Source organism: Phyllopteryx taeniolatus, chromosome 20, assembly GCF_024500385.1.
Source record: "Phyllopteryx taeniolatus isolate TA_2022b chromosome 20, UOR_Ptae_1.2, whole genome shotgun sequence".
NCBI lineage: Eukaryota > Metazoa > Chordata > Actinopteri > Syngnathiformes > Syngnathidae > Phyllopteryx > Phyllopteryx taeniolatus.
Genome location: NC_084521.1, coordinates 1,572,591 through 1,598,990, shown reverse-complemented (window position 1 = coordinate 1,598,990; position 26,400 = coordinate 1,572,591). Strand labels below are relative to the sequence as shown.

The 26,400-nt window shown below is 45.1% G+C and overlaps 1 protein-coding gene across 6 annotated transcripts; it reads left to right on the top strand.

The window, feature by feature from the left end:
* Nucleotides 1–1,194: 1,194 nt before the first annotated feature.
* LOC133470184 (enhancer of polycomb homolog 1-like) lies at nucleotides 1,195–26,400 on the top strand. 6 transcript variants are annotated; one of them, XM_061758247.1, is made up of 15 exons: nucleotides 1,195–1,496; nucleotides 2,193–2,301; nucleotides 8,059–8,218; nucleotides 8,480–8,625; nucleotides 9,916–10,122; nucleotides 13,638–13,786; nucleotides 14,846–14,993; nucleotides 15,643–15,801; nucleotides 16,875–16,964; nucleotides 17,105–17,253; nucleotides 18,166–18,578; nucleotides 20,637–20,839; nucleotides 20,953–21,091; nucleotides 23,386–23,785; nucleotides 24,984–26,400. In XM_061758247.1, exons 2-15 carry the CDS (start codon nucleotides 2,194–2,196, stop codon nucleotides 25,054–25,056), a joined length of 2,544 nt encoding a protein of 847 aa, XP_061614231.1. In that variant the 5' UTR covers nucleotides 1,195–1,496; nucleotide 2,193; the 3' UTR covers nucleotides 25,057–26,400. The 6 variants fall into 6 exon arrangements, 5 of the variants coding, with proteins under 5 accessions (XP_061614231.1, XP_061614232.1, XP_061614233.1 ...); XR_009785902.1 differs by lacking the exons at nucleotides 1,195–1,496; nucleotides 2,193–2,301; nucleotides 24,984–26,400 and adding exons at nucleotides 3,879–4,447; nucleotides 22,233–22,273; nucleotides 22,407–22,554 and having other exon boundaries at nucleotides 23,386–23,520; XM_061758248.1 differs by lacking the exon at nucleotides 2,193–2,301.

Here is a 26,400-nt window from a genome sequence, read left to right as displayed (position 1 = left end):
GCTAAGCCGAAAGGCTTAGCTCTCAATTTACGGGTCGATATACGTTCCTACCCTCACCTATGGTCACGAGCTGTGGGTCGTGACCGAAAGAACAAGATCCTGGATACAAGCGGCCGAAATGAGTTTCCTCCGCAGGGTGTCCGGGCTCTCCCTTAGAGAGAGGGTGAGAAGCTCGGTCAGATCTTAGAGTAGAGCCGCTGCTCCTTCACATCGAGAGGAGCCAGATGAGGTGGCTGGGGCATCTGATTCGGATGCCTTCCCGGTGAGGTATTCCGGGCATTTCCCACCGGGAGGAAACCCCGGGGACGACCCAGGACACGCTGGAGAGACGTCTTTCGGCTGGCCTGGGAACGCCTCGGGATCCCCCCGGAAGAGATGGATGAAGTGGCTGGGGAGAGGGAAGTCTGGGCGTCCCTGCTAAAGCTACTGCCCCCGCGACCCGACCTCGGATAAGCGGTAGAAAGTGGATGGATGGATGGATGGATGGATATTTTCATATTGCCATCTTGAAGCCATCCATTTAATCTCTATATAGTGTTTGTCCTCATTAGAGTCATGAGATTTGAAACCCATGAACTCCGAAGTGTAAAGCAGACGTGCCAACCAAGTGCTGCCCATCGCGAACAAAATCTTTCAAATATATGCTAGGTCAATGAGGAAATACATTTCTTAAAAATACTGCAACTATAGAGTAGAATCCAAAATTTGTCCTAAATTTAATGTCGTAGTTTATACATTACAACCACTGTTTTAATTTCCCCAATGACCTCTAGTATTTAATGTAAATAAATGAAATACAAATACTGTAAATACAGACTGAAGAGTAGAATATATATGTAGAAAATATAGAAAAATGTACTGAATTTGAAGCTGAATAGGTCAATTTGTCTGAATTATCTACATTACTACTACTTATTTTCTGAAATTTCCCACAGACAATTTGTATTACCCATTAACGAATCATTACATTTATCAAAAAATAATGTGGCAGAGTAAAAATAACGTAGAAAATTCTCCATAATTCGAAGCTGAATTGATCAAAATGTTCACATTACTAGCGTACATATTTCTCTTTGTCTAGTATTTATATATCGCTACAATGATCGGGGGGTGGCGGGGAACCAATGAGCTCTCGCTTGTCGGCTTTCCCCTCTCGTGATTGGTGGCCTCAGCCGCCAATCCCACGTCGCCTGCTGGTCAGTTTTTGGATGTTTGTCGAAGTCACCTCCGCAAGCCACGGAAGTTTGCCCCGAGCCTGACAATAGCCCTTCTCTTTCGCTAAATCGTCGCCTGACATCCAAGCCTCGCTGTCAGCTACTCGCACTTCGACATTTTTGGGGCGGAAAAATAGCACCAGGATTTTTCTCCCCCTTTCGAGGCAAGCTGAGAGGGAGCTAACCAGTGTTAGCATTGGGCTAGCAGTATGTCAAGCACAAGAAGAGCTGTCATCGTCATCATCATCATCCAGCCTGGGGGCGTCTTGGCTCCAGGAGCCGGTAGGTTGGCACACCGACACCCCCCGGGGGCCCGGTGTGGGGCCGAGGAGAACCGAGGTTGGGTGACTCTGGTTCGAGGACAAGTTAGTTGCGAGTTGGCAAAGTGCTGCTGGTAATGGCGCAGGCGGGCTCAAGGCTTGCTAAACAGGCGGCTAGGCTAACGTTAGCGTTGTGGAAACACAGCTGTGACCGACAAGAAGTCTCCAGAATTTCCTCTTTCGCATTGATTTCCTCTTTCATTACATTTCAGCTCATTTTGATCGAATAAGTGTTTGTACCATTATGCGTTGCAATAGAACTTGCTCTACTTGCATTTTTAAAAAAAATAAACAAAATAGCAGTACAAATGACGTGAACAGATCCTGATTATTATTGCGTTAGGCAACATGGAGGACTAGTGTGTGGCACGTCTTGCCTCACAGTCCTGAGGTGCGGGGTTCGAATGCTGACTCTTGCCTTTTTCTTTGGTGTTTGCATGTTAACCCCCGTGCTCCACGTTCCTGACACATGCATGTTGGCTTCATTTAAGATGAAGGCTTCATCAGTTCATGTAACAAGGCTAACTAAGCTTTGTTACATGAACTGATGAAGCCTGCTCGGACGAAAGGTGAAACGTCTTCTAAGACAAACCGAACAGTCCAGTTGCGAGTCCAGTTTCATCTTTGTTTTTATCTCCAATGTCTCAATGTCCTCCAGGATGCTTCAGACGTGGCAGAAGGATGAGTTTATGCCCAAATGGATGATGGTTCTCCTGGTACTCTCGCTCACATTTGGATTCTTTTGGAATGTCCACGAGGAATCTCAGGTTGAATTCAATTCCATATTTTTTTTCTATCTCAGGTTAAATGCAACTCCATATTTCTCCTCACTCTCTACTCATATTCTCCATATGTAGGACTATTGCACACGCATTTAAGCATGAAGTGAACAGGAGTGTTTTGTTATAGACGTAACTACTTGAGTTGACACAATCTGCCAGATAGTCTCTTAATATACTAATGGAGGAGCTAATTACAGGAAGTTTCCACAGGGTTCCTCATTATCATATTTTAGTTCAGTCACATGGACACGTGCTTAAAATGGACTAAAATGAGCAGATATATTAACATATGTTTAAAAATAATAATAATTATAACAATGGCAAGGTAAATACACTTTTCCATTTATTGTCTGTAGCTGGCACGTGGGTTGTCACTCTGATTTATAAAATGCTAGTAGTATGCCTCTATTTGTTACTTACGTTTTACCCTATTTCAACCGTCAGTATGCTCCTCATAATACACTTTGTATGCAGGATGGTACACATGCATGTCTGCTTATATTGAGCACGAATATAGCATTTTTTTTACAAGCATAAGCAATTGATTTGGTGTTAAACTGAACGTCATTAGAATGCTATTCCGGCATCACTGCATACTTGACTTGGCAGCGAGTGATCTGTTGTCTGACAAAGCGTCTTCGTTATTCCTGTGGGTCATTACAAATTGGATTCAGTTGGACAAATGCAGTGCCAAATTACAAGAAAAAAATGTTAGTCCAGTCAGGTGACTAAAATTAACACGGTTAGTAACATTAGTTCAAGAAAGAATAATGTAAAATGGAAATAATTTATAAGCCACTGTGTGGCAACCTTTGCAAAAATCATGTAAGTAGCCACTCGAATTAATGAATTGTTTGTATGAGTTATATTTTAAACACATTAGTTGTGTTTTATTCTTTACAATGTTGTATTACAGCACCAACAGCAGTTGGTGAAGGAACTGTGATCTTTTATCAAGAGTCCTGTCATAATAATTTATTAGATTTTTTTTTTCTCAAAAGTTGGTTGTTCAAATGTATTCACCTTGTGTTTATCTAATTAGTTTGTTCATTGATTAATTTTAAATACAATTTAGGGAAAAAATCCATCAGTAATATCATCAATTACAAGTGCGTCTCAATAAATTAGAATTAGAAAACTTCATTTATTTCTGTAGTTCAATTCAAAAACTATATATAGCTTCACTACATAGAGTAAATTATTTTGATTGTTTTAGCTTACGACTCGTGACAACCATATTTTACCATCTCCAAGAAACTAGTATGTTACAAAAGAAACAGTCAAAAAGATTTCAATATGGAAATGAGGTTGGATTTAGCCTTTTCTTGTGTTGAATGATAATTTATGGGTTTCACTTTTGGAATTGCAATACTGGAGTACAATGAACTCTCCTACAGTAGAATTTGTTAACTTAATTTTACTGAGTGGATTATTGTATTATGAACCAGTATGCATATTTAAAAAATATATATATTCATATTCGTTTTAAATCAAATGTTTGTCCACCCCCTGGTTATATATATATATTTTTTAAATATATGAATGAAACCCCGTCTTGGGGGGCGGAAGTCTCCGTCCCCCCTCCTTTCTCCTCCTCTCCCCCGGACCCCTCGGTTGTGTGAAGCGCGCACGCGTGCCAAACTGCGTGGGAATGGCTGTTGGTGCTTGGGATGGATGGAGTGGGTTGGGCCGAGCGGAGCCAGCCGAGCGCTACATGAGTTTCTAATGTCCGCCATGTTGGCCATGGCGCATTGAACCGGGGAGGGAGAGCGGAGCGCCACGGGAAACCACACCGACACAGAACCACCGAGACGCGGGCCCGCCCGGCTCTCCTCGCGCTGCTACGCACCCGAGGCCGGCCCCGATCGAGCCGCTCGCTCCAGGAGACCCTCCCGGATCCATCCATGACAACTACAGGCACAATTCCTCGCAGATAGACTCGATTTATGCTGCATCTTGTCATTTTAATATTACAACAATGAGTAAATTGTCGTTTCGGGCGCGGGCGCTGGATGCTAGTAAGCCTCTGCCCGTCTTCCGCTGCGAGGATTTACCGGACCTGCACGAATATGCTTCGATAAACCGGGCAGTGCCGCAGATGCCGACCGGGATGGAAAAGGAGGAAGAATCGGTATGTTTATTTTGTTAGTGGCCCGGTGGAGCCACGGCGGGCGTTTTTTTTTTTTTTTTTTCTCCCCCACCTGGCGGCAACAACCCCGCCGCTACGCTGCCTGCGCAGGCTCGTTCAAAATGGCCACCGCGTTGTGCTCTTCCCGAGCACACGACGACGGATTATCGGCCCATTGGCCGTGCAGCCGCCCCGCGCCATTGCGGTTGTCGTCGCGGGGACGTTAGCGGTTGACACGCCGCCGGTCGGCCGTGTTGCGACGGCTCGTTTCGCCACAAAATGCGGGGGAGCGCACAAAGAAGTCACGTGACGTGTATCTGGGCCACCATTTTGTTGACTTTGCCGGGCGGGCTCGTTTGCTAGGCCGCGGTGTACTTTCCGTGTTCCAAGGCCAGGGGGAGACGCTGAGCCTCGGCCGGCTTTTTGACAACCGCCCTCCGCGCTGTTGACAGCTTCCAAGGCGCCCATGTGGGTCGGTGCACGGCCTAGTCGGCGCTGGTTATGGCGAGAATGAACAATTTTCAATCAATGCGCGTTGTCGCCTGCTAACTATAACATTCGAGCTAACTCGAGTGGGCCTTCATTATTTTTGCACCTTTCTCAATTCATTTGCTTCGGTTTTCCCCATTTATTAATCTCAACTTAATCTTTTTGCTAACAGTAGCACATGACGGGGCTTTTTCTCACAGGTTATGGGTGTTTGGAAAGCCCCTGTTTACTTATTCAGTTTGATTTCAAGCTCAAGGTTAATAAAAGTGGCACAGTTAATGTTAAGACAATTAAATCCAGGTATACAATGTAAAATACTTGGAACTGTCCAACACGTTACAGTGTCTTATATTTTATCAGCAGACATAGCTCAATAAGGAATACTTATCTACCTCCTGTATTCTAATGAAACGTGTGTTAATGAAAATAAAAGTGCAAAACTTAGCGAGGGCTGGTTGTTGCGTTCTGATAGTTTGTCATAAAACATGAACTTCCAGTTATACAACATCAAATATAATTGTAATCCCTTTCACTCGTAGTATTACATGCTCGCCATTCTTACTTAAAGAGTAAATATAAAAATGTCGTTGGGCTTTTTAATATGCTAAGACAAGTACAGTATTTGCTATGGTCTGTTTTGTGAGGCTACAGGTTTGCTTCTAAAGTCCTTACTCATAGTTCTGATGGTTTAATCCATAAAACACGTTAACAACTAGTAATATGACAAATCTATAATTGTAAGTCCTTCTGGTCACAGTAATACATGCTCACCATGCATACTTCATGACTACATGTACAAATGAGCGGCTTTAGGCTTTATTTAATACGCAGCGGCATGTAATCGCTGAACTCCTACATATTTATACATTTAAATAAGCAGCAGTTTGGTCCATGGGGAGTTATTTTTGTTAGTCTGGATTTTTTTTTTTTTTTTTAACCTCTGCTTGAAATGTATTCGTCTCGGTTGTATTAGATGCTTGTTTTTCCCCATCCTCGCCACACTGCCTTGCTCTAGTCCCAGAGCTCATCAGCAGGCGAGCCCATCTGTGATGCTGAGCGGCAGACACAAACGTCAGGAAAACAGACGGGGCCCGCCAAGTCAGCAGAAATCCAGCCCCCTCTTGTCGTCACCCCCCCCACCACCTCCAGCGGCATTACATAACTGAGTGACAAAAGAGATAAAGAGGACCGTTTTGCTACAGGCGGCGTGGATTAGCTCCGTGACCTACATCCTGTGCGGGGTCAGTGTAACGCGGGAGTGGACTCGACTGACCACATGTTGGCCGGAGAACAACATGCGCTGATCTGAGTAACACACGTGTGTCGACACAATTAACTGCAGCACATGGTGCACTCAGCAGTGTATGTTCAGCAACATGGATGCAGTCAGTCAGTTTGCATTTGTCATAAATGCAAGGAATGTTCTGGTGGGTCAGTGCAACCTTGATGCTTCGTCTCACGTAGCAGCTCGGCGCAGTCGTAAATGACTTTGCTGAGAACACCTGCCGGAGGCCACGCTTTGGTTGCTGTGGCAACCCTTATTTTCTCTTTATTGGAGGCATTTTCTTTTGCTTTGGAACGTTTAATTGGAGGAACGTGCGGTGCTAGGAAAAATACTTTTTTGTTCCTCTCTGTTGGACTCTGCTTTAGACAGCTATTCGGCCCTGACAGAAAGAGAAGCTGCGTGTTCCTGGAACATTTTGTTCGCAGACTCTACATTTATGTTGTCTACGGTGGTGGATTCATGATTATTGGATTAGAGCTCCTGTATTATTAACAAATATCGCCATTAGTCTATTGTTGAGCTCCAACTGTGTCCTGTTTAGTGTGTGGTGAGAATGAACACAACAAAGTGATTCTTGTCGCCAACAAATATTACCAAATGATAAAACATTTCCTTGTGAATTGTCCCGAAGGGGTAGAGCAACAGAGTGCGCTTTCATTGGTGTGTTGGAATGTATGAGAAAATATAAAAGCTATCAGGTGGGATTAGTGCTGCAGTCATCAAATATTTTGAGTGAGTCTGAAGTAACAATACGTGAGGGGAAAATGATCACTTTGAGGCAGAGATTTTGCACTTTAAAAAAAAAATTTTTTTTTAATGAAATTATTGAATTATTTGATTAATCGTTTCAGACCTGTGTGCAATACATACTTTTTGTGTGATTTGTTTGTTGGCCTGAGCTTTGACAACATTGCAAGTTGTACTTTTTTAAAAGATTGTTTTTGTTTTTTACTTTTAGCCATGAAGTAAATGATCCTACTAGATTAAGAGATTAAGACACTGACTGTTTTGGCGGGTAGAAATGTTCGCTTGCCAACACGTCTCGAATGGAACCGGTCGTTCGGCACGTTCCTGTGACGCCATTTGTGCCACATTTTTGTGAGCCACACTGAGCCACGTTGTAGAAGCTGGCCAAGAAAAGGTGGCTGTGAAAGTTTTGTCGCATGTCAAACTGAGTGGGTTCCCCGCTAAAATAGTTGTGAGAACAAGCCGTGACTGCGTAGGCCATCTGTTGCGTCCTGTTCAAAATATTGGCATGGAGAGGGGACGCTTAAGTAGAACTAATATTAATAAGTGTTGTTGTTTTTTTTTGTTTTTTTGTTTTGTTGATATCGCAGTGACCACTTGTTAGACATCTGTTTAGTTCATGTAAAGTGCTTATCAAAGAAGCAAGACGACTCATTTTGTCAAAAGCTGCTGCTTTCCCTTGCATTCATTCGCTGGAACGAATTCTTTGTCAGTGTTTTATGGAAAAAAACATTTTCCTGCAAGAAATTACATAATGCCCTCTACTTGTCAATTCTGAGGCACTTAAGTTGTTTTTGTGAGTTATTTACTGAGATGAATTCCTGGTGAGATGAACCCTTAAATCAGTTAATTGAAAATCCCTCCTGCACCAAAGCCAAAACAAGCCAACTGCAGTTTTTTGCCGACATGATTGATCTTTGAAGCACAATTTAATCTAATAGTCTTACATCTGCTTTAGAGGAGTTTCTCGGCCAGGTTTGATGGGTCGAGTAGTTGAGTAAACTCAAACCCAAGCTCCTTGCTGCATGTGATATAACGATTGCAATGTGTTGCTGCCATGTCGTAACTGCTTTTGTTTCTTGTTGTCGCGCAGGAGCATCATCTCCAGCGGGCCATCTCGGCGCAGCAGGTCTACGGCGAGAAGCGGGACAACATGGTCATCCCCGTGCCCGAGGCCGAACGCAACATCACGCACTATGAGTCCCTCTACCCCGGGGAGTTCAAAATGCCAAAGCAGCTTATTCACATACAGCGTGAGTCACCGCCACCGTCATGCTCTTTGTCACTCGCTTGTGTGTGTGTGTTGGCGCAGTGCTACTTTACACCGCTGCTTACACCCACCACCAACTAACAACAAAAGCGTTTTGTAACGCTAAATCGCTTTTGCGGGCAGTTTATCTGTCATCTACACGGAGACATGGACCTTTTACTGTAGTGAATGAAACTGCACGACTGAATCACTTTAAACTGTCTTTATTTCGCAACTAATCATCTCCCCTCTCGCCTCGCCGCAGCTTTCGGTCTGGATACAGAGCAGCCAGACTACGACCTCGATTCAGGGGACGAGACTTTTGTGAATAAGCTAAAGAAGAAAATGGAAATCACCGCAATGCAGTTTGAAGAAATGATTGACCGCCTGGAGAAAGGCAGCGGACAACAGGTAAACGCTGCGTGTTTGAGTTGATCGATTTGCAGACTCAAACTTGAGTTTATATGGTGTCCTGAATACAGTCAACCCTTGCTATTCATGGGGGTTAAGAACCAAGCCAGAGTGATGGATGCCCCCTCTCAATAGGAATGTTTATAATTGCTTATATTAATAATTTAAACCCGAGATAATGGTGTCAAACTCAAGGCCCGGGGGTCAGATTCGGCCCGCCACATCATTTTATGTGGCCCGCGAAAGCAAATCATGCTCGTCAACTTCTGTGATTTTTGCTAAAATCTGTATCCAAATTCCAAATTGTCATAATAATAAACAATAATGTTGATATTGCATTTTTCTTTTACCAAACCCTTCTTCTATAGTAACTTAAACAATACTTGAACAAACTATTATCCTTGTCTTCTGATTTAAAAACTACTTATCACTCAATTTGTTGTGTAGTGGTAATATGTTTTGCTGATTAAACATTTATATGGTTTCACTGTTCTGACGGCCCTCTGAGGGAAATCATAACTACAATGCGGCCCGAGACAAAAAAAAAGTTTGACACCCCTGCCCAAGATATACCCTGAAGTAGATCCCAAAACACTTCATATCATTTCACACTCATTTCACTTGACCCTTAAAAAAAGTGGCTTACAGATTTGCTTTTGAAAAAGGCACTGGAAGTGCAAGGGTGCAGATGGGTGCCAAGTATTACTTTACCATTTAATCATGCTTTTGACTCGCAGAGATTCTCTCATTTTTTTTTAAACAATAGTTTTCCCCTGCTCTTTGCACGGCATAGAGACCATGCCCTGCCCCAAATAGTAGAAATCTGTGATTTATTGATGCCCCCCAAAAGTTTTATAATATCCTATAAATTGCCTGTTGAAACGAACATCCTCCCCTTACGTCAACATAGTTCCTAGACGAAGGAATGCTTTTATATTAGATGCGGTGTTTGCCTGAGTACAAAAATGTTTTTCGGTGAACAATAGATGGGTATCAAAATTTGCAAATTGGTAAATGTGTGAGTGGTGAATCGCAATGGGGGGGGGGGGGGGGGGGGAACTCACTGTCAAGCTCCCCGGCTGTCAGGTGGCCCACGCTCACTGCCATTCCTCATAAGGAGCAAGGCGTTTGGGCGGCATCTTAAGGCACTAAAAAAAAGAACATGATATGCGCAAATAGTCTGTTAGGTCCAACAGAAAAAAATTCAAATGGGTGAATCGCGAATTTGCGGGAGTTCTCTGCATGTCCTAACAGTCATGAGCGCGCTGACGTGCCCGTGTTTCCTTGCAGTTTGTCAGTCTCCAGGAGGCCAAGCTGCTGCTGAAGGAGGATGACGAGCTGATCAAGGAAGTGTTTGACTACTGGAGCCGCAAGAGGAAGGTGTGCAAGTTTGGCACCTTCGTCTCCAACGTCAAGCAGGAGAAGCGGGACGGCTCCAGCACCAGCGACCCCTACGTGGCCTTTCGGAGACGGACGGAGAAGATGCAGACCAGGAAGGTAGGTTGTACCTCCGCAGTGCACTTCTTTTACTAACAACATGGCTTCGAACAGAGAGGCACCAGTTTACAAAAGCACAGTCGCCATTGTTTTTTTGTTTTACAAGTAGGACCCTGGAGGGAGCCAGTCACAGACCATCCATCCATTCGTTTTCTACTGCTTATCCGTGGTCGGGTCGCGGGGGCAGTAGCTTTAGCAGGGACGCCCAGACTTCCCTCTCCCCAGCCACTTCATCCAGCTCTTCCGGGGGGATCCCGAGGCGTTCCCAGCGTGTCCTGGGTCGTCCCCGGGGTCTCCTCCCGGTGGGACGTTCCCGGAACACCTCACCGGGGAGGCATCCAAATCAGATGCCCCAGCCACCTCATCTGGCTCCTCTCGATGTGAAGGAGCAGCGGCTCTACTCTGAGATCCTCCCGGATGACCGAGCTTCCCGGACACCCTGCGGAGGAAACTCATTTCGGCCGCTTGTATCCTGGATCTTGTTCTTTCGGTCACGACCCACAGCTCGTGACCATAGGTGAGGGTAGGAATGTAGATCGACCGGTAAATCGAGAGCTTCGCCTTTCGGCTTAGCTCCTTCTTTATCACAACGGATCGATACAAAATCCGCATCACTGCAGACGCTGCGCCGATCCGCCTGTCGATCTCCCGTTCCATTCTTCCCTCACTCGTGAACAAGACCCCAAGATACTTGAACTCCTCCACTTGTGGCAGGATCTCATCCCCGACCTGGAGAGGGCACGCCACCCTTTTCCGACTGAGGACCATGATCTCAGATTTGGAGGTGCTGATCATCCCAGCTGCTTCACACTCAGCTGCGAACTGCTCCAGTGAGAGTTGGAGGTCACAGCTTGATGAAGCCAACAGAACCACATCATCAGCAAAAAGCAGAGATGCAATACTGAGGCCACCAAACCGGACCCCCTCTATGCCTCGGCTGCGCCTAGAAATTTTGTCCGTAAAAGGGGGACCACCACCCCGGTCTGCCAATCCAGAGGCACTGTCCCCGATGTCCACGCGATGTTGCAGAGGCGAGTCAACCAGGACAGCCCTACAACATCCAAAGCCTTGAGGAACTCCGGGCGAATCTCATCCACCCCTGGGGCCTTGCCACCGAGGAACTTTTTAACCACCTCAACCCCAGAGATAGGAGAGCCTGCCTCAGAGAACCCAGACTCTGCTCCCTCATGGGAAGGCGTGTCGGTAGAATTGAGGAGGTCATCGAAGTATTCTACCCACCGCCTCACAACGTCCCGAGTCGAGGTCAGCAGCTCCCCATCCCCACTATACACAGTGTTGATGGTGCACTGCTTCCCCCTCCTGAGACGCCGGATGGTAGACCAGAATTTCCTTGAAGCCGTCCAGAAGTCTTTCTCCATGGCCTCACCGAGCTCCTCCCATGCCAGGGTTTTTGCTTCAGCGACCACCAAAGCTGCATTCCGCTTGGCCAGCCGGTACCCATCAGCTGCCTCAGGAGTCCTACAGGCCAAAAAGGCCCGATAGGACTCCTCCTTCAGCTTGACGGCATCCCTCACTGTTGGTGTCCACCAACGGGTTCGGGGATTGCCGCCACGACAGGCACCAACCACCTTACGGCCACAGCTCCGGTCGGCCGCCTCAGCAATGGAGGCGCGGAACATGGTCCACTCGGACTCGATGTCCCCCGCCTCCCCCGGAACATGAGCAACGTTCTGTTGGACGTGGCAGTTGAAACTCCTTCTGACAGGGGATTCCGCCAGATGTTCCCAGCAGACCCTCACAATACGTTTGGGCCTGACACGTTAGACCGGCATCTTCCCCCACCATCGGAGCCAACTCACCACCAGGTGGTGATCAGTTGACCGCTCCGCCCCTCTCTTTACCAGAGTGTCCAAGACATGCGGCCGCAATTCCGATGACACGACCACAAAGTCGATCATCGAACTGCGACCTAGGGTGTCTTGGTGCCAAGTGCACGTGTGGACACCCTTATGCTTGAACATTGTGATCGTTATGGACAATCCGTGATGAGCACAGAAGTCCAGTAACAGAACACCGCTCGGGTTCTGATTGGGGGGGCCGTTCTTCCCAATCACGCCCTTCCAGGTCTCACTGTCATTGCCCATGTGAGCATTGAAGTCCCCCAGCAAAACGTTAAGAGTCCCCAGCGGGAGCGCTCTCCAGCACCCCCTCCAAGGACTCCAAAAAGGGTGGGTACTCTGAACTGCTGTTTCGTGCATAGGCACAAACAACAGTCAGGACCAGTCCCCCCCACCCGAAGGCGGAGGGAGGCTACCCTCTCGTCCACCGGGGTGAACCCCAACGTACAGGCGACAAGCCGGGGAGCAATAAGTATACCCACACCTGCTCGGCGCCTCTCACCGTGGGCAACTCCAGAGAAGAAGAGAGTCCAACCCCTCTCGAGAGGACTGGTACCAGAGCTCATGCTGTGCGTGGAAGCTCTGACTAGATATAGTTGGAGCTTCTCGACCTCACACACCAGCTCGGGCTCCTTCCCTGCCAGAGAGGTGACATTCCACGTCCCTAGAACCATTTTCTGTAGCCGGGGATCGGATCGCTAAGGTCCCCACCTTCGGCCACCGCCCAGCTCGCACTGCACCCGACCCCTATGGCCCTTCCCCACAGGTGGTGATCCCATGGGAAGGGGGAGCCACGTTACCCTTTCCGGCCCATGGGTGCAGGCCCGGCCACCAGGCGTTCGCCTTCGAGCCCCACCTCTGGGCCTGGCTCCAGAGGGGGGCCCTGGTGACCCGCATCCGGGCAAGGGAAACCTGAAACCATTTATTGTACTCGTCGTAGGGGTTTTTGGAGCCGTGCTATGTCTGGTCCCTCAACTAGGACCTGTTTGCCATGAGTGACCCTGCCAGGGGCATAAAGCCCCAGACAACTTAGCTCCTTGGATCATTGGGACACACAAACCCCTCCACCACGATAAGGTGACAGCTCAAGGAGGGGTAGTCACAGACCTGATGATTTATATTTTGCAAAAGCAGTGATTTATTGACATTTTAAACTTTTGACCATAGATATGTGTTTCCGAGCTGGAAATATTTTGCTGAGCCCGCCTTGCCTCACCTGTACAACTCTCAATGAGAAAAGACTGTCAGTTAGTGGGATTGTGACATTACTTTTCGACAAGTACGTTTTGACAAAAGGGATTTTGTTTTTCCCCACAGGAAGCACTTACTGTTAAGAAATTAAAAAATGTATATATTTCTGTGGAAGGTGATGGAAGTGGATGTGGGTGGAAGACTTGCTGGGAAGAAACCGTTTCAAAGCTTGTTTCGTGTCCTGAAATGAAATTAAATGAAATCCCAGCAAGGGGAGAAAAACAAAAGCAAAACTTATGAATAATGTCATTGTTAGTTGCTTTTTCTATTCGCAACTTGTGGAATAATTTATTATAATTGGATTATTTTTGGGTGGGGGCATTTTTTTGTTAAGGTCATATTGCCCAGCCCGACTGAATACTGTTAATTTGGAATGCGCTTAACTGTGACGTTTCTTGTTTTCAGAACCGTAAGAATGATGAGGCGTCATACGAGAAGATGCTGAAGCTTCGCAGGGACCTCAGCCGCACCGTCACCATCCTGGAGATGATCAAGAGGAGGGAGAAGAGCAAGAGGGAAATGCTCCACCTCACGCTGGAGATTGTGGAGAAGAGGTGAGAAAGTGCTGCTGTTAGTGCTTTGCTTTTTAAATATGGTTCTATGAGACATTCAGTATTAATTTGCATGTCGTGTGACTGGCCTTGCACGGTGCTTTAATGTTGGAAAAAAAGTTACAAGTAAAGATTCAGTCAGTAGTTTAAAAGGAGCTCAGTGACGTCTCACTGGCTCTGAGAGTCTTTAAGGTACTACTTCTATTCACTTTTTTCCCCCTCCTTTTTATTTTCTAACCTTGGTGCGCTGACTTGTTCCTCGTCCCCCGAAGCGGGGCCTTTGTTATCCATCCCTGCATGACGTCCAAATTGAATGAATTTCCTGTGAAACTCGCTGTCACTGTGAGCGCAAATTGGAGCCCTCTCCTTGAAGTGCTTTTGATTTGTAGTGACATTTCAATTTCCTCTTGTTATCCCTGCCTTGGTTCCGGCTGCGCGTGGTCGCCAGCGTTCACTCTCTCTCTCTCTCTACGCCGCTACATTATGCTGATGTACAGAGGCCCAGGTGCAAAGCGAGAAGCATGTAGTCTGTCACAAAGTGTCTCGGGAGTGTTCCGATGCTATTTGAGAGCTGACAGCATCCGCTGGTGTTTGATATATGAGGAGGAGTTGTCTTCGAGCTAGACTTTTTGGTCAGATGCTTGTCAAAAACATGGCACTTCAGCGATTTAGAAAGCTGTAATTAGTGCCTAGAAATCCATCGTGCGTTTTGCACTTGAATATGTCTGCAAATACAAATAGTTGACCAGTTGGGGAGGAGAGTCTTCGCCACATGTGCCGTACACATTTTTTTCCTAAATCATATCTATAAGCAGTCTATTTTTAAGGGTAATGTAAGATGACTTTGAAATGATATTAACATGTTTTGGAATAAAGATTTGTGGGATATTTTTGGTTTAAAATATGAACATAGGCAATTCTAAACATTTGTTAGGGGGTTGTTCAATTACTATTGTTTTTTTGCTGTTTGTGACAGAGGTCTACGGGGGTTTACTGTACAGTCATTTGTTTGATCACAGTCGTAATAGTCCTTGGAATCAATGTTTTTAATGCTCCGAACAGAAACACCATGCCCGACTTTGGCACCGAGGTGATGGCAGAGGCGCTTGCCCAGCAGGCTCTGGTGAAGCCCGTCTACACCATCCCCATCATTCCCAGTGCCAACCAATACCGACACCAGGACCACTTGGACATGAAGGACTATAAGAAGGTAAAACAAACGAACACCCACCAGCACATTAGCCCGTGATCGGAGAGGCGGCCGTTTGTGTGCCAGTCTGTTAATTAGTGGAGGTTTGTTATTTTTATCTACGCACCCAAAATATTTCATCTAGAGCTTGGATTCCATCCGTTTTGGCGTCGTAACACCTCATTACACAGCTTTATAGTTGCTCTCGTGTCATCCGTCGTCATTATGACTTAATTAGCCCTCGTGACCGCCGGCCCACTTCACCGTCAACCATCGCCCTCTCCCACCTCTCAGCTTTGGTTTCACAGATGCCTTTTTTCTTCCCCTCAGCCATCATTGATTGGCTTCTGCGCCGTCGCCTCCTCCAGCTTGCTTTGTTTCCCGCATCTTAACAGCTGAAAAGGATCTGACTAATCCTTGCCTGAGTGTGTTCAAGGGGGGGAGTCTGGGTGAGCGGTGGCACGGGTGCTTTATGGTGGGGCAGCCATCTGGCTCGGCGGCGGCATCTGGCACGTGTTGCCATCTGCATATCAATGCCTCTCAAATAGGCCGTCTCCTTCTTGTGATGCAGAATAAACCCTCCATTCCCCTCTCATATCTTTCTTTTCTCTCTCTCTCTCTCTCTCTCTCTCTCCCTCCTCCCTCCCTCCCTCTCTACCCCCACCCCCAGCAGGAGAAGACGGAGATAGTGCGAACCAAAAGAAAATATGAAAAGAAGCCCAAGATCCCCCCTCTGTCTGCGCCCCATCACACGGGACCCTCGGTGTTCAATCTCAAGGACCTCAACCAGTATGACTTTCCCAGTTCTGACGATGAACCCTTCTCACAGGTAAACCAAGTAAAAGACAAAAATAGTGGAACCCCATTATTCGCGGGGGATTGGGCTGGACCGCAAATCGCGAAAATCGCCAGCTATTCTTTTTTGTTAAACCCGAAATATTCTTGAATAAGTGAGGATAAACAGCCATTAAGCATTTCTAGGATTGCCCCCCCCCCCCCCCCCCAATAAGAAAAAAACAAAGAGAGAGAAAACTTCCACCAATAAGTGAATCTGCGGGTTCTGATCCGCGATTATGCGGGGATCCACAAAACAGACGTGAGTTTAATTTTTTTTTCATGACCAAACTCAAAACTCCATTTACTCACGAAAACAGTTCGGTTCACTGAATACTCTTAATGCTCTTTAATTATAACATAATATGCTAGTTGCGGTCACACAAGAAATTGTTTCCAAAAATGTCTGTTCGCTGAGGCCTCAGTCATCTTCAGTGTTTACAAGATATGCATGTTAGTTTTGTTGAAGACAGTAATTGTCTCTGATTGTTCAAAAAAATTGTTAGGTTCACAGACGACAATGTCGTTTACAAAAACACGTTTCAGAAATTGATAGTTTTGCCGAGGACTGAAAATTGTCTTCAGAATTTACAAAAAAATGCATGTTGGGGTCATTGAAGACAAATACAAATTTCCTTCAGCGGCTACAATTGTTTTTGTTGAAGATGCTAAAGGAATGTTTAAAAAAACACAATTGGTTTGTTCAAGAGTCTAAATTGTCTTTGATTTTTATGACAATGTGCGCCAGGTTTGCCAAGTACTCAGAAATTTTCTTCACTGTTTTCAAAACACGCATTTTGTGTTCATTGAAGACTTGAAATGGTCTTTAACGGCTATAGAAAGTTGCTTCGCTTTGTTGAAGACTCTGAATGAACATCTTCATGTTCAAAAACATGATTGCTCGTTTGTTGACGAACCTACATTGTTTCTGAAAGTGCACACTGGGTTTGCAGAATGTTCATAATTGTCTCCAGTGTTTTACGAGGGAAAAAAATTCCAGCCAGTTTTTGCTGTAGTAATCAGCTGCTGAGCACCTTTTTTACGCAAGTGCTATTATCCACCGTACAGATTCATTCAGGTTCTTCAGAGGCAGAAGAAGAGAACGACCCAGATGGCTGCTACGCATTCAGGAGGAAGGCTGGCTGTCATTACTACGCTGTGAGTGCTTTCTCTCTTTACTGCGCTTCCATTTTTAATACACACCCATTAGTCTGCAGCACTCTATGGCAAAGTGGACCTGGTGTCTTTCGTATTTATTGGTTTATTTATTTTATTTTTTTACTTCTCTCCCCTTGCAGTCAAGTCCCGGCCAGAGTGACAGCTGGCCGTGGGTGAGCCCGCTGGAGGGCGGCCTCGGTCACCCGCGCTTCCGCTACTGTCTGACCTCCCTGAACGCGCCGCGGCGCTGCGTCGGCCTGGCTCGACGCCGCGTGGGCCGAGGAGGCAGGTGAGCGGAGAACACAAGTTAACGTGGTGTTTTCTGGTTTTTCCTGGCTCCAATGGAGGCAAAGGTGCGACCATTGGCACGTGTGCGCCTCCTTCCCATTTAGCTAAGCTCAGGATCTTCTCTATTTGATGCTAAATGAGAAGGGAAATGATGCCGCGCAGCTGCTCAGGATGTCGAGCAGCTCGCCGGTTCCTTACCAGCCGGCCTTTTGGCAGATATGAACATCAAGCTGCTTGCTAAAATGTTGAACACATTCCCGCTTTGGCGCTCACCTGCCACTGTAGGCCTTGGCTCAAAATCCCAGTTTACAACGTCGTCTCCTGCAGTTTTGTCTCATTTTGCCCTGTAATTACACGCACGAGTGGACTGTCGAAGCACTGCTGTGTCAGCACTAGTCCATTTCACACGTGTGGGTTCTGTCAAGAAAAACATTTCAGGATGGAGAAGAAAGGAGACATTCTAATTTGCTGTGTCATTGTCCAAGGTGTTGTGTTAGGATCACATTCTTTAAAGGGGTGTATACACATGGAGATTTTTTTATTTTTTTGTATCAACGTGACATGGAAAACGAATTAAAGAAACGTGTAGAAGTGGACATCCTAGGAAATTGTGATGGATAAAACACCTGTTGTGGAATTTTGCTGGAAAACTGGCATTTTTGCTGAAACCAAAACACGTTATACTGCTGATTAGCAAAGAACGGAAAGGGCTAGCTCTTTCCTTTTGAAATAAGAGAGTCTACTCTTTCTTTTTGTATGTTCGGTGTTTATATTGTCACAGAACACAATATTCTGTGTGTGTTGAAGATCAGTCAAAAAGCTGTAAAACGGTTGGCATTATGGACAACTGCTTTGAAAACAGCTGGCAGTGAATGAGTTGAGAATGTAATGTTGCGTCTTTGGTTGTTTTCAGGTTCTTGTTGGATCGAGCGCACGCCGACCTCGACGCCGTCTGTCAGTACCTGGACTCGGACCCGCAGCCCAAATCCTTCTCCTCGCCACTTCCAAACTCTCCGCTCCGCAACTCCAGTACCTCAGAAACCGATACCTCGGACCCTAGCGGCTCTTCCCGCCCTCTCGACTCCGCCGCCTCATTGTCGCCGTCGTCCGGCATGACCGTCGACCTCAGCCGGATTCTTTTGAACATTAAATCGTGCCGCTGGAGGCATTTCCGACCACGGACGCTATCCCAGCACATGTCGGGTGCGGGGGACTTGTCGCTTAAAGGATTTGGGGATTTTAGTCGGGCCGTATCGGGACTAACTAGGAGCCTGTCTGGAGGATCCTTCTCACAGAACCGCACCGGTCCAGCTGCTCCTGTCAAAAGTGAGTGTGTAAATTATTTTATCGTTAATTGTGCTTTGAGGCTGACTCTTATCTACCAGGCTTGGTTGCTTGTGTTCCCAACTTTCTTTTCTCTGGAAGTGTGGATGCTTTTCCTACTTTTCTTGCTGATTCGTGTTCTGAAATCATGTTGGACTTCGTTTTCATCTGTCTTTTCTGTTTGTTTTAATAGTTTTCAAAAAACACTTCAATTTATTGCTATTTAAACCTTACTTAGGATGGACTAAATTAATCGAGATGGCTAGATTTAAAAAAAGAAATATATTTTATTTTTATTTTAATTTGCTGTGAGTTCTACTTGGACTTATGCTGCGTTTATACTGGACGAGATTATCGCGGGAGTTGTGTACACACCGAACATGAATTCGCTTCATTCGTGGCACATAATAACGAAGAGGAGTGACTTCCCCTGGTAGATACCAACACCATTTCAAACTTTGGCTAATGCTATTGCTAGCTTGGTTCACAGTAAAGTACAACCGACAGTTGAAAACAAGTTATATAATTATACTTGCGCGGTATGCCAATTTCCTTGCTCTACATTCTCCTGGCCTGGTCTTTTTTTCATACGGTCACGTTATTGGTAGTAGTTATCAAAAAGTTCTGGGTGTCCACAAACAGCGATGATTTGATTTTCCATTGTTCTGCTCAACAACTCCAGGATGTTGTGTGTGACGCAGTATATTCTCGACGGCGATTGGGAGTTGCGATGTAGTGCCACGTGAATTTGTATTTCGCGTAGAAATGGTCCTTTTTCGCATGTTCGCGTCGCATCAAACACCATCGACTTAAATGTAATCGCGTGGCGCAGAATAGTCCAATATACATCTGCTGTGAACACCATTATACTTGTATTAATGTTGGGAATAGTTAAGCTTGTCTGTGTGATTCATTGGTTCTCAAACCTAACAGGTTTAAACATTTATCACCTTGTTGGAGCTCAACCTCAAAGATGAAGTCTGTGTTATTCATTCATGTATTGATTCGTTCATTCATGTGAGTACGCCGCTGGAGAGCGGCTGTTCTATGAATGGAAGCTTGACCCCTTTTAGTTCAACTTGCAGCTGCTCCTGTGAGAGCAGGGTTTTATCTCAAGGTGTTTTATCTTGTGGTCTCTTCCCATTTATACTTCATACAGCGCTTTAAAGTAGAGGTTGTCAAACTGGGGTCGTGCACCTACATATGGGCACCGGTGTGCCCTGCAAAACAAAACAACAAACCTACTCCAGCCTACTTTAGTTTAAGGCCTTTTAAAAGCTACTGTCAACTTTGATTTTATTATTTTTTTTTTTCTAATATAAACCATTTCAGCTGTGAGAATTCAGACAGCGCTTCCTGGCTCTGTTCCGAATGACTATTTGCATGGCAAAGATTTACCTCTGATCTGGTAGGAATATTCCAGCCCTGTGAAACTGAATGAAATTCTATTTGGATTTGGCCTGTATTTTCCGTTTAAGGTGTTTATATGGAGCATTTTCATTCGGTTTGGTCTTCTAAACAAATTCTAATCACAATACAAAGCTCCATGTAAACCCCCTAAAGGCTAAAAAGTGTGATGCATTTTGTATCTTTTGAAGTATATGGGGCGTAGCAGCATTGCAGCTCTTGTCAGAATGGAGTAGTATGTTCTTTATTTTGTTGTGGTTTGAATCCAAAATGTATTATTCTGTTCATGTTTGGGCAGACTCGAATGCAAATTTGAGTCACCACCCATTTGTGAGGAGACACACTAACTGTAGAAAAACTGTACGATAAGCAGTATTATTTAAAACAAACGCTGCACCGAGGGAAAAAAAATTGAGGTTGTTTTCCAACCTACGCCAGTACGCGCATACATACTAGGCAAGAAACTGGAATGTGGCCACGAACAAGCGGAAAATGGCAGTAAAGTCAAAAAAGGCCTGAGGGTGAAAACTTGATGCTGAAGTTACTGTTTTCCACGTTTAGCTGCTACCATAGTTTTTGTTCTCACATCAAGTTAATAGAAAACCGAGGCCCACCTCCCCTGTTTGACCGGCGTTGTCTTTTGACCTGACTCAGTGTTCACGGTGGAGCAGTACCAGCAGCACCGAGAGCAGCTGGCCGTCATGCTGGAGCAGAGCCAACATCAGCAGCAGCAACAGCAGCAACAACAGCAAGAAGACAAACAACAACAGCAGCAGCGGCGGCAAAAGGAGCAGCAGCGTCAACAAATCCAACACACCAACAACTCCCTATGCGTAACCAGCCCGCTTATCAGTCAGGTGTTTACACGCTCGCTATCACCAACCCGTTGTCACTGTTCATGGTACTAAACACCTCTAAGCTAGAAAGTTCATGTCACACTTGTCTCACTAAACCGCGTCGGTCCATTCAGGTTCTGGTGTCCAAGACCTTAGACCAGGCCAGCGCCCAGTTTGCAGCCTCGGCACTCGTCACCGCCGACCAGCTGCTGGCCTTCAAGTCCAAAGAGGAGCTGGTGGTGGCCAGTGGGGTTAACGGCGTACTGGGAGCAGGTCTGTGGAAACCATTTGGCAGTTGTCGAGTTTGTTGGTGTAGTTAGTAGTTGTTCACATGTCAGCTTATTTCATATATAGTCCCTTTTAACCTCTTTTGACATATTTGTTTCATATCAAGTAGTTGACATGTTTTAAGATGTTTGGTTGAACAACTTCAGTTTTTTTTGTTTAAATTGATGGCGCTAAGGTAATGCTAATGGAGTCGATATCAAAAATCAATCTGTCGATCATTGATCTCATATTTATTTTTTGGTGTAGTCAACTCACTGTGGGCACGTTCGCCTACAAACTCAGTCACTCACTCATCTGTGGCACCGGCCCACCCGACTCGTTCGTTCAATCACATTCAGCTACCTTCATGGCCTCGCGGGCAGTCTAAACTCTTGACACTAAGGCTACGTTCAAACTGCAGGACATGCCCAATTTGTTTTTGATAAATTTGATCTTTTTATGTAGTCATTCACATTCCAAAAACAAATGCGGCTTCTGCTGAGGAAGGAACGGGTCCGTGACGTCACACGCATGCATACGCACAAAACAGGACGTCACATTGCGCGTCCGCACAGCCACAAGACGCCGTCTTGATGGAATTAAAATATGGCTCCTCGCATAGGTCTTGTCATGACGCATTTCTGGTAATTTCAAACATTTTGTGCAACCGGAACCAGCATTTTCTTATATTAATCAGGTGTAAAGCATCTGCTTTTCGCCACTGACTGTTTTGGGCTCCTTTGTCTGCCGTTTGCTTTTGTCACGTCTCTCAACAGTTGTGACCTTTGTCGCCTTTTGATGACGTACAGGTCAGATCCGCGCCCCGTGAGCGTCTATACTGCACTCGTGTCGGACACATATCTGATTTATATCTACAAATGAAAAAATCAGAACTGTACTACTGTTCACATTGGGCCAAAAAAATCGGAATTGACCTGCAGCGTGAACATAGCCCAGGGGTCGGCAACCCAAAATCTTGAAAGAGCCATATTGGACCAAAAAAAACAAATCTGTCTGGAGCCACAAAAAATTAAAAGCCTTGTATAAGCCCTATAATGAAGGCAACACATGCTGTAAGTGTCTATATTAGCCTACTATCCAAATGACATAATGAGCATTCATTATTAAATGTTTATTTTTCCTGCAGTGCATCCTGGAGAGAATGACGCACCACGTGACTACTCTGCTGTACGATGGTGTTTTAAGTTTCGTTGCATTGATGAAATTATAGAAATATAATGAAGAAATCAGATTTTTTTTAATGTAATTTTTATTTTGAGGATTAAAAAAAAACAATGGACGATGCCTCCTGTAATTTCAGACCTCCCCATGGAAATATAATGCAGTCCTCTTCAAGCCTCAATAATACGAACAATCCTCTTTTCCCCCTTATCTGGGCAACAGACAGAGAGTAATAAAACGCAGCCTGCAATTGTAAAAATAAAACCTGCAGTTTTATTTTTGAAAAGGTATGTACTACGAAAATAAGCCAGTTTCATTTCGATTAATAAAATAAAATAATGCACAATCCTCTTCTCATCTCCACCCTAATGGCGGCAACAGACACAAATGAATAGTCTACAATTGCACATGAGCGTGATAAATCACAGCCTGCAATTAAAACGTAGCCTGCTTTAATAATGAGATGCGCACAATACAACGCAGCCATCCTTGGACCTGAGCAACAAAACACAATAATATCCCTGTGTGTCATTCCAAATATATACTGACAAAAAAAATCAGAAACCACTTTATAAAAACAGACACTTTGTTGCGAAATATGTTCTTGGCCGTTTAATGTGACTTCTGTTGTCGGACATCACTGGACAGCAGATAAATGGCGCCTATTATAATTGCATTGAAATAAAAAATGTTCCTCTTTTTTTTTTAAACCCAAATTCTTGAATAAAATGGATAAACTGCCTATAAGCATTGGGGGGGGGGGGAATGGAAATAAATAAAAATTTGAATAAAAAACTATATGTGGATATGTGAATCCATGGGTGGCAAATACGCAGGGGTCGGTTTGACCCCAATTTCATATAGTTGACGTGTTTCATTAAAAGTAGTGGTTGACATGTTTGGCATGTTTCACAATTGTTTCATAAAGTAGTTTTTGACGTTCGTTTCATACAGTATAAATGTGTGGTTGACCTGTTTAACATGTTTTTCATATAAAGTAGTTGTTGACATATGTTTCGTGTAGTTTTGTAGAAAGTAGTTGCTGGCATGTTTTTCATGTAAAGTACTTTTTCAGATGTTTTGTTGTGAACCTGTTGTGTTTGTTTGTTTGTTGTCAGGCGTGTTGAAAGGTTTGCATCTGTCCAGCACGGCCGCAGCGCTTCACCCCGGCCACCAGCCGCCCACGCCGGCAGCCCACGCTTTCTCGCAGCCCTCGCCACATCCGGCCACCCCTCCAGCCGCCACCAAGGCCGTCCCCGTCTCCCTGGCGGCCGCCCCCGGCAACCACGCGCCGTTGGGCCTGCTGGGGTGCGGCCCGGCCGGCGCCGCCCCCCCCGCCGCTCAGGTGCTTATCGGGAGCAACATCTGTCTGAGCGTCCCATCGGCCGCCAATCTGGCGGGGCGCCACCTGCCCCGTGCCCTGGCCGGCGTGCCGCCCTCTGCCTTAAAACTGTCCACCGCCAACAACCTGCAGAAGCCCAAAGTCTCTGCCACGCCGTCCATGGACATCAACTCCAGGTCGGGCGCCGCACGAGTCTTTGATTTACATTTCACTGTCAGAATGATAGAAAAGTGGAACCAGGGTGTTTAAGAAAATAGGAAGCAAACCCAAACTGCGGTGAAGTGCTTGTGAATATTCTCATTCATCCAGGTAATTTCCTTCTCAGGGCATTGAATCGATCGCAACCGGACAGCACCTACCTGAAGCCTGAAAAATCTTGAAACAGCTTCTAAAACAACCAGAACTGTCCAGCTGCGATCGATTCAAGCCCTGAGAAGGAAAAGAAAAGAAAAAAGAAAAACTGTGGGGACCTTATGAATTATATACATGAGGAAAATCCATTTTTAGATGTATATTAAACCCTGTTTATCAGAGGGGTTATGTTCCACGCTGACCCACAATAGGTGAAAATCGGTGATATAAAAACAGACGAGTCTCGTAGCAGCTGTTCTTATTTTCTGTGTGGAGAAATAGGAGACTATTGTTTAACATCACTGAGGAAACGAACCTTTGAAGTCTAAAATGAAAATTTTGACTTGCCGATTTTAAAAACAAAATCACTGTAAAGAAGGGATTCCCTGTCTGATTCTGTAATTTTATTTAATCATGGACACAGTAGTGGCATTCGTAGTCACAGTAAGCAAATGTGACTAAGAAATGTATGGGGGAATGTTGATTCAACTTTCATAGATTCAAAATTCATTAATTGAATCTTTACTCTGAATTAAGAAATCTAATGGCAGCCCCTCTGAATCATGATTTGAATCTGAGCACTCATAATCATATTTTAAACACAGCCCTCCAGTTCATGGTTGAACTGAATCATAGCCTTCTAATTCACTATTGAATCAAAGACCTGTGAATGGTGAACAAATCAATTTGCAGCCATCTTAAAACCAAATCAGCCCTCTAAATGGGAATTGAATGCAATGATGGACATCCAAAGCGTGATCGTAGTCCGCTGAATTGGAATTGAATCAAAACATAGGCATTAAAGACCCCACCTCAGATAAGCGCAAGTAAATGGATTGATGGATGGATGCATCATAAAGGTTGAATCATTGAACCTGAAGGTTGCTTTTTTTTCCCCCCCTTGTACATTCAAGATGTTCACTGAAAGACTGTTTTGTGTCGCAAGACAATTTGCTGTTGACAATGAAATAAATGTTTTTTATGGTCATTGATAGTAACATGTTTTCTCGTGTGTTTTTGCAGGGAGAAGCGCGAGGAGGACAAATCGTCACTGAACAGCATAGCAGACAACACAGTGGCCATGGAAGTGACGTAGTGGCGGGTGAGGGGGGCTGGATCTTTGGAGTGTTCCGGTGCTGTGCACCGGAGCGTCATGGGCGTGGAGGGGATGCCAAAAGGGACTGCTGGGATGACGAGCGCATCGCCGATGTCGTCGTCGTCCTTTTTAAAACGTGTTGGTTTTTTTTCCTCTCTCTCTCTCTCTCTCTCTCTCTCTCTTTTGTTACGGTTAAGAGACGTGCGTGGTGTACATTGTGCATATGTGTACAGTAAGGACTTATTTGTACATACCACTTGAATACACAACTGTCCGTTTGTGATGTTTTGCACTTGGAGTGAAAAAGATGAAGAAAAAGGAGAAGTCTGTGGCGTGCGTGTGTGACTGAGTTGTATAGAGACGTTTTATCACGTGCATGGTGCGAGCTGCTGCTTTTGATCTATTTATTGTGCCGTGTTTACACTTTTTTTATATTTGGATTTTTATTATTTGTACACTGTACCTTTGTTTGCTTCCTGTGCTCTTGTACATGTTAGCCGGCCGCAGACTCCTGGGTGTCGTTCTTACATTGTCAACACCAACATGTTGTAAGGAAAAGATGGCAGGCGGCGTTGACGTATTCAAACAGGGATGAAGTCTCTTCCCAGAAGCCTTTGCCGCTTCGTTTTAAAGCACTATTTTTGTGATGTTTTTTTTTTCCGTTGATGGCTTTTTTTTTTTTTTTTTTTGATAACGACGATGCTGCTTTTTGTATTTTGGGTTTGAAGGGGATCATCCTTCATTATTTCATGCAACAAAGCCCCAGTTTTCTGTTTATTTTATTTTTTAAATCTCACCGAATTTTTTTGTATCCAGAGTTATTTTTGTATTTTGTGTTCTTGTGGTAAACTCGATTGTAAGCGTTTAAAAGTCATGGTTTGGTTCATTCAATGCACGAAAAGGGAGGTGTTTCATCATTCCAGTTTTTAAAGGGGGGGTCAAAATAAGGGGATGATGCCCCCCCTTTTTTTCCTCTCTCTTCTTTTTCTTCCCCCTCTTTCTCCTCTATTTCTTTCTTTGGGAAACAAACAAGAATCTGTCCAGACGGCTATGAGGCCATCAAAACCACAAGTATTTTTGGGTGCCTTCCTTTGGGGAATTTCATGTCCTCTCTTCTGTGAAGAGTCCGGCACAAAGGCAGCGTTACTTAGTAGTGCTCGTGCACTTTGTGGGGGGTGGGGGGTTGGGGGCAATCTTGAACGCCGGCTCGGCTGGCAGGATGTATCCTTGCGGTTTACTTGTCCCACCTGGAAGCTGAAAAGATGTTTAAAAAAAAAAAAGTAAAGAAAATGTGACGGAACTCTCACTAAAAAAAGACAATAAAGCCCAGGGCATTAAATGTGA

Bases quoted from the DNA above. Each gene is read 5' to 3' on its own strand.
- LOC133470184 (XM_061758244.1), top strand. From the start codon at position 4,295: ATGAGTAAATTGTCGTTTCGGGCGCGGGCGCTGGATGCTAGTAAGCCT. The intron at 13,787-14,845 runs GTGAGAAAGTGC...TGCTCCGAACAG, and splicing joins CTGGAGATTGTGGAGAAGAG to AAACACCATGCCCGACTTTG. The intron at 18,579-20,636 runs GTGAGTGTGTAA...GACCTGACTCAG, and splicing joins TCCAGCTGCTCCTGTCAAAA to TGTTCACGGTGGAGCAGTAC.